The 8,269-nt window shown below is 37.6% G+C and overlaps 1 protein-coding gene across 1 annotated transcript; it reads right to left on the reverse strand.

Annotated features, from left to right (window-relative positions):
- Positions 1 to 237: 237 nt before the first annotated feature.
- On the reverse strand, positions 238 to 1,899 carry LOC143593648 (uncharacterized). Its single transcript, XM_077073216.1, has 4 exons — positions 1,587 to 1,899; positions 1,406 to 1,527; positions 1,006 to 1,293; positions 238 to 327 (listed from the first exon to the last, which is right to left on the reverse strand). The coding sequence occupies exons 1-4, from the start codon at positions 1,897 to 1,899 to the stop codon at positions 238 to 240; spliced, it is 813 nt and encodes a 270-aa protein (XP_076929331.1).
- Positions 1,900 to 8,269: the final 6,370 nt, after the last annotated feature.

Genomic DNA, 8,269 nt, shown 5'->3' on the forward strand with positions numbered 1-8,269 from the left:
AACATATATATTTAGCATTATATCACCTTCAAAAACTCTTCATCAAACACAAAAGGGACATCTTTCTCTAATAATTGGGTCATCGGGCGGGTAATCTTTGAAAAGTCGTTAATAAACCGCCTGTAGAAACCCGCATGACCGAGAAAACTTCTTATAGCTTTATCATTTGTCGGTGGAGGAAGCCTACTAATCGTGTCAATCATCGCCCGATCCACGTCTATACCATCTCTTGAAATTTTATGACCCAACACTATCCCTTCTATCACCATAAGGTGAAACTTTTCCCAATTCAACAGTAACTTCGTTTCGATGCACCTCTTCAACATCCTCTCAAGATTACCCAAACAATGATTGAAAGAGTTACCGTACACCGAAAATCATCAATAAAAACCTCCATGGACGTCTCTATCATATCATGAAAAATTGCCACCATACAACGCTGAAAGGTAGCCGGAGCATTACACCTCTTAAACGGCATGCGACGATACGCATAAGTACCATACGGACACGTAAAAGTCGTCTTCTCTTGGTCTTCCGGTGCGATTGGAATATGAAAATAACCTGAAAAACCATCAAGAAAACATTAAAACTGCTGACCTGCGAGACGCTCCAACATTTGATCAATAAATGGCAACGGGAAGTGGTACTTTTGAGTAGCATTGTTCAACCTCCGGTAGTCAATACAAACCCTCCAACCGGTAACCGTACACGAAGGGATAAGTTCATTTTTCTCATTCATGAAAACAGTCATCCCCCTTTCTTTGGAACAACTTGAGTCGGACTTACCCATGGAGAATCCGAAATTGGATAAATTTCTCCGGCATCCAACAAATTAAACACCTCTTTCTTGACAACCTCTTGCATATTTGGATTCAAACGCCTTTGGGGTTGAACCACCGGTTTATACTCATCTTCCATCAAAATCCGGTGGGTACAATAAGCGGGGCTAATACCTTGAATATCTGAAAGTCTCCATGCAATCACCCCTTTATTCATCTTCAATACCTCTATCAACTTAGATTTCTCTTCCTTACTCAACTTAGAAGAAACAATAACGGGCAAATTCGAGCCCTCTTCAAGATATGCATACTCTAAATGTGACGGAAGAACCTTTAATTCCAATGGAGCGGGCTTTTCCGCCTCTTTTTCACAAATAATCTCACTGACCTCCATAATCTCCGCCAAACATGAAACGTCATCTACCACTTCTTCTTTACTATCCTCTATAATTTCCGTCAACTCTTCATCCACATCCATCCCAACCAAATCGGTTCCACAAATATAATCAAGACACTTATCCAAACCCGGAATAAAAGAATTTAAGAAAATATACCGAATGGCATGGACCACTAAAATCATCATTATTACCCGGGTGCTTCATCGACTTTGCAATATCATAAGCAACATTCTCATCACCAACTCGAAGTGTGATCCGCCCCTCATACACATCAATAAGAGCCTTAGCCGTCCTCAAAAATGGCGGACCAAGAATAATGGGAACTTTCTCATTGGCCTCCATGTCAAGTACTACAAAATAACCGGAAATACAAACTTGTCAACCTTCATTAGCAAATTTTCAATAATACCTCGCGGATACTTAACCGAACGATCCGCCAACGACAATGAAATACGAGTCGGTGTAAGCTCACCCAAATCCAACTTCTCATACAATGAATATGGCATAAGGTTAATACTCACACCCAAATCTGCCAACACTCGACTCATCATATCACTTCTGAACGAACACGGGATTGTATACACACCCGGATCCGATAACTTTTCTGGAACCCGGTTCAACACTATTGCCGAACAATCCACGCTAAGTGGAATAGATGAAATCTCTTGCAACCGATCTTTCCTCTTGAGTAAATCTTTCCAAAACTTCGCATACTTTGGCATGTGTTGGAGGGCTTCAACAAACGGAAGATTAATCTTCAACTGTCGGAACATATCTAGAAAATGCTCGTATTCCCTCGTGTACTTTTGATTCTTGAGACGATATGGGATAGGGAACATGGGCAATATTAATATCGGTTGGTGGCCGAAATACAACCGGCTTTTTCTCAACTTGTGGCTCAATAATTGGTGTTTTAGATTGTGACTTACCTGGAGCCTCCATCTCAATCTCTTCATTTACTACTTCCTCTTCTTCATCTCCAACCCTTTCTTTAACCACCTCGTGACCCAAAATCCTTCCGCTACGAGTAGTAATTGCTTTCAGTTGAGCGCCCGGATTAGTCTGAGTAGAACCCGAAAACTGTCCGTGAGGCCTTTCATCGAGACGACAAGCAATATGTAACGATTCCGACGAAATCAGGTATACCCTAACCGATAGACGTTAGTTACGTCATATGTAATGTCGGGTACATGAGTTACCATGGTAATCATACGAGAATACATGGTTCCTTGTATTGATTGTACGTGAATATATAATTCGCCGTATTGAATATGCGATCAAACGATCGATAGTTATTGAAACCCGAATGAGTCGAGGGTTCAATTATAGACGAGATATATGATATTTAGTGATGTTACGAAGTATTAAAGCTTCGGGATAAGTGGATTAAAGCATAGAAAAAGGATTTCGATTTAATAGTACGTCGGTACGTTAAACGAAACCTTTAATACCAAACCGAGCAAGAGACGATCGATCAAGCCGAAAAAGATGCGTAATAACTAATAATATGACGTTTCAAGTTAATAAATGTCATGGGTTAAGTTTTTAAATCGGTTTTATATAAATTTTATTTTTAAGCCGAAAAACGACCGTTTAGGCCTCGTTTTAAGCCGAATTAAACGTTTAACCGAAAAACGAACTGAACCAGATTATCCAAAACATTATCCGGATTACGGAAATCCAAATGAGTGGCCAAGAATGAATATGTGGGTCCCACCCCACCCTTTATGGGTTCCGATCGGCCTCCCTTGGCTTCATTCTCTTTTTTTTTTTTCAATCAACAATCCACAATCTTCATCCTTTCTCTCAAGTTCACAACCTAAAACCGAGACTTTTTAACAAGAAAAACCAAGGTAAAGATCGAATTATATACGTTTCCGTCTTCGTTTCTTGAGTTTGTTTGCAAGAAAATGAGGTTTCAAAGATGAAAACCGATTCTTGCATGATCAAGTGATGTATACGGGTTATACAAGGGATCTTGGTCCAAGAAAGGAGTTAAACGAATCAAAAACGAATTTTTACGGTTAAATCTTTGTTTTAGTATCATAACCGTAACCATGAAAGAAATGGCTTGATCGTGAGTGTAACTTGCTTGGTATTGTGGTATGTTGTTTGTAGGCTCTGTATTTAGTGGTAGATGAGGCGGAAAGATGAGTTTGTAGCTTGTAGTGGCGGAAAACGAAAGGTATATTCGGTTATGTTCGGATTTGGGAAATTTGGACAGATTGTTGATGCTTTAGAGTTAGGTCATGAAATTTTACTGAGGTGTTAAACACATGAAAATATGAGTTCTGTGAATTCTTGGTAATTTTTGGATAAATGATGAATATTTGGTGAATTTAATGCTCGGTTTTGGCCAAAAATGGTGAAAAATAGTTAAATATCATGACAAATTCTGGAAAATTTCAGATAAGCTTTTCATATCATGTATAAGTCACACACAAAATTTGAGGTCTGTTGGAGAAGTCTAAGTGAGCTTTTCGGTTAAACGAGTTCTAGGGATTTCTAGCTCGGTTTTAGTAAAAAGGGCATGTAAAAGAAGATTTTGGTTCTGAAAAAATTACAGGGGACTATGTGGATGGCAGGGGACATCCAGGAAAAATTTGGGATTTTTCTAAGATCGTTTGGTATTTACGACATATTTAGTGTTTAAATGGTGTTTAAAAATAGATAAATAAATTTTAAATATAGAAATTAATTCTGGAAATATTTTTATAAAATTCCCCACTGTTAAAAAGTGATTTGTGAAAAAATTTCAAGATCCGAGAGTAAACGGATAACTATTTGTGCTAATTATCAAACTTCTAAAGTTAAAACGCGTAAACCAGTGAAGTTCGCTTAAGCGAGCTGACTGGTGTATAAAAACCCTTAAAATGAACTATTTTCATATAAATGAGTTAAACAAGTAAAAATAAATCATCCGAAAATAATTCGGATGATTTGAGTAATTTTAACCTATTTTAACAAGTTTCCAGTACGCTAAAGACGGAAACAGGTCCCGCGGCCAAACGGGGCGTCTAAACCGAGCTCAAATTTCACAACTTTACTTAAACTATCAGTCAACGACTATTTTCGGGTCGTGTATGACCAAACTCATTTTTGAAACATAAAAACGAATAATCGTGCTAGGCACGCAAAATGAGAAAAACGACTAATAGTAATTGGGACCATGGAACTCTAAACGACATCACAATCTGAGTCCGGAGAAGTGTTTCTGGGTTAACATTGCCCCCGGAACAGGTACAGTACTGGGTTAACAGTGTCCCCAGATGTACCGATTGATAAGGTTAAAGATTATATAAACAATAATTGTATAATAACGATCGTAGGGATCATATAACAGATTGGACGTGTTAATTGATAATGATTGTTGTTACCTGCTTGCATGTGCTAAGGTGAGTTTCACGAGCCCCTTTTTACTGAACTGTTTTAAATATTTTCCCGGGGCGGAATGCATGTTTCTATCAAAATGTTTAAGTACATGCTGATCGCATGGAAATGAATGTTTTTATATAATGTTTATTGTACGGGAATCGTACGGTAATGTATTAAGATGGTAATTGTCTAAGTTGCTAACAGTGTAAGGCCCGAAACAGTGTTCTGGGTTAACAGTGTCCCCAGAGGTTATCAAATGGGTTTCTGGGTTAACAGTGTCCCCAGAGGGTATTAAATGTGTTTCTGGGTTAACAGTGTCCCCAGAGGTTGTTAAATGTGTTTCTGGGTTAACAGTGTCCCCAGAGGTTATTTGATGTGTCTCTGGGTTAACAATGTCCCCGGAGGTTATTGGATGTGTTTCTGGGTTAACAGTGTCCCCGGAGTGAGTACAGTACTGGGTTAACAGTGTTCCCAGATAATATTATATTATGACATGGATTTATCATGGTTTACTAAAATTGTGAAACTCACCAACTAGTCGTAGTTGACCCGTTTTCTCACATGCTTTTCAGGTACAATTAAGATGAACTGATTGCTTACGTGCTAAGTGCTTGATGTGTGTAAGATTTGCGTGTGGAATGTTAGGATACATTATGACAGATAGAATTATGTATCGTATGGTATGATGTGTGTATCACCTAGACGGTAATGAAATATGAGATAATGTAATTTTGAAGTATATTAATGCATTCAGTTTTCTTTATAAACAATGTGGTTGATATTAGAGGTGTCTGTCGCATCCCGTTTACGTTTCCGCTGCGGTTGCGGGGTGTTACACAATATCACCAACAGACCTTTGAAGGTCAAGCAAATCGTTTTTGGCAAACTTTTTCTATGTAACTTGATCCCTCTGCAAGATTTGCTTCATCATCTCCTCTAGACGTCCCATTCCTCCATTAGAATCCGACACATTACTTTAAACATTAGGACCATTGTTATTATTATTACTGTACTGACCTTGTCCTTGATTGTAAGAGTTTTGATAGTCAGATGGTGCGCCTGACAGATGCCAGTTGGAGTTATTCTGATTTGGGTTCTTGTAGGTGTTCCAATTCTGATTGTTGTTGAAGTTGTTGTTGGGAAACCTATTCTGACCACCAACAAAATCGACCCGCTGATTCATCACCAGGCACTCCAAAGTGCCATGTTCACCTCTACGAAACTCACACTTGTCCACCTTAGTCTTAAGTTCCTTCACCTCTCGGGTTAACGATTCCAAAGCAGAAGCCGCAGTAGTATCCAGATTAACCTGGTGTACACCTTGAGAAGATAAGGATGTACTACTAACGAGAATGGAATTCCCGCGTCGTAGCCCTTTGGCGAGGTCGGTTTGAGCGAAGCTTTCAAATATCTCATTACACTCGGTGACATTTTTCCTTGCCATTAATTTACCTCCAGCAGCAGTGTCAAAACGAACTTGGGTTTCATATGTCAGCCCGTTGTAAAACTTTTCCACGAGAGCCCATGGTGTAAGACAATTCTGTGAACAACGGGCAAGCAAATTCTGAAAACGCTCCCAAGCATGGCAATATTGTTCATCTGGCTCCATGTGAAACGAGTGAATCTGATCAGGAAGAATAGCCGCTTTAGCCGGTGGGAAGTATCTCCTGATGAATACAGAACGTAGTGGTTCCCAAGTGGTGAAAGTGCCAGGCGGCTGAGTGTCGAGCCAAATAGCTTCTTTACCTGCAAGTGAAAAAGGAAAAAGATGTAAGAAAATTGCATCTTCAGTAGCACCTTGCAAATTAAAAGTTTTCAAAACACGGTAAAGTCGGTTAATGTGAGCCGGTGAGTCCTCGTCATCGTTCCCATGAAACAGATTAGTTTGAACGATGTTGTTCATGACGTATGACGGATTTTACCACGAGTTGGGATTGTCGATCTGGGGAACGACGATGCATGACTGGTTCCCGGTTAAGCCATCGAAGGCTTGAGCAGCAATTGTTCTATCTTCGGCCATTTGGACGTCTAGTTGACTTCTCGAGCTTTCTGGTGGTGAATTGTGCGGTGACGATTTTGGTGTAGAAGTAGCTTTTGACGGTGGTTTTTCTGTTGACGAGCTGGTCTCGGTCTTGAACGGAGAAAAATCCAGATTATCCAGCGGTGGTCCTTGCGAACGAAGATGTGGCATATACCTGAAGAACGCAACAAACAAAGTAAGTAGACTAAAAATTAAAAAAAAACTAAAACAAAAATAAACTAAAATTTAATTAGACTCCTACGACTCAAAACAAAAAAAATAGCACGTATGTAGCAAATAAGTCCAATTAAAGCAAATTACGCAATCGCCAAGATTCCCCGACAATGGCGCCAAAAACTTGATGTGCTAAAAGTAGTCAAATAATTATTAAATAAAATTATACTAATCTAGACACTAAGTAATACTCTAGACCCTTAAACTTAACTTAAACTACTAACCGGTAAGTGAACCGGTCGAATCTAGTACGGCTAAGTAAGTCCGGATATCGAACCCACGAGACTCTTTAAATTAAGAAACCAGCAAACAAGACTCAACTACAAGACACGATTATTTATTAATAATATTTAAGGGGAAATTTTATACTAATTAATTAAAACTCTAAATACTAATTAACTAATAATTAAACCTATAATGATTAACTAATGATTACTTTAATTAATTAATTATTAAACTAATAATAATATAATAAAACCTAAACCTAATTTATATAATAATAAAACATAATCATTACTCTTAAACTAATTAATTTAATTAATAATAACCTTAACCCTAATTACTTTAACTAATAAACAATTAAGAATTCTTAGATTGATTCAGATGATAAAGATAACTACCTAGGCTAGAATCCCCGATGTTACGGTTATTAATTAAATGGAAAACTCAAGTTATGGAACTGGGATCATGAAATAGACCCTTGATAGAAAACCCGAACAAGACCCTTGACCTTCAAGAAGACACCTATGGATTTCTAACAAGTTTTAAGACTCACCAGTTTTATAAATTAAACTTCCTTATGGTTATTTAATAACTTATATCTAAGTATCTTTTATGACGAAAACCTACCTTATAGCGCGAAATTCAAAGATAGAAAGGCAGACTCAATTAACTTAATAGACTAAGCTGACAATCAAATCTAGACGGACTCCTTATGAATAACTATATCTAGTAATCCCGACAAGCAAAGATCTATCAATAGCCTATCACCTTACAGCTTTCTAGGCTAGCAGCTTACTTTTATTTGTTTAATTGATTTTATTGTTTCTATGATTTTAATTGATATTAATCACAAACGAGTCAAGAATACACAGTAAATGACCTAACAAAACCCTATCCTATGAAACAATCAACAAGAAAAATGTGAAACAATAAATCCAAGTAAACTAAACCAAGCAATCATACGCATTAATTAAATCATACTCAACAATTTACTTAGAACATAAAATCCATAACGAAACGAAATCCAAACAAAATCAAACCGAACTAAAGTTCATCATGACCTAGGTAGTTTATGGAGTTTAGCCTAGCATCATAAAGTCTAAATCAAACAAAATAAATAAAACTGAAAACATGGTGAAAATCTAATAAATGAATGATTAAAGGCGATAAAACCCGAAATCTCCAAACGTGAACGTATAAGTCTTCACCGGCTTCCTCTTGCCTTCAAAATCAACAAGAAA

This window comes from Bidens hawaiensis, unplaced genomic scaffold, assembly GCF_021521415.1.
Source record: "Bidens hawaiensis isolate Kalapana, Puna unplaced genomic scaffold, B.hawaiensis_p1.1 tig00042447_1, whole genome shotgun sequence".
NCBI lineage: Eukaryota > Viridiplantae > Streptophyta > Magnoliopsida > Asterales > Asteraceae > Bidens > Bidens hawaiensis.

Excerpts from the sequence above, each read along its gene's own strand:
- LOC143593648 (XM_077073216.1), bottom strand. The coding sequence starts at position 1,899 with ATGCCAAAGTATGCGAAGTTTTGGAAAGATTTACTCAAGAGGAAAGAT. Across the intron at positions 1,528-1,586 it reads TTCGGTTAAGTATCCGCGAG|TACTTGACATGGAGGCCAAT; the intron begins GTATTATTGAAA and ends GTTATTTTGTAG. Across the intron at positions 328-1,005 it reads AGAAATCTAAGTTGATAGAG|GATGTTGAAGAGGTGCATCG; the intron begins GTATTGAAGATG and ends TAATCTTGAGAG.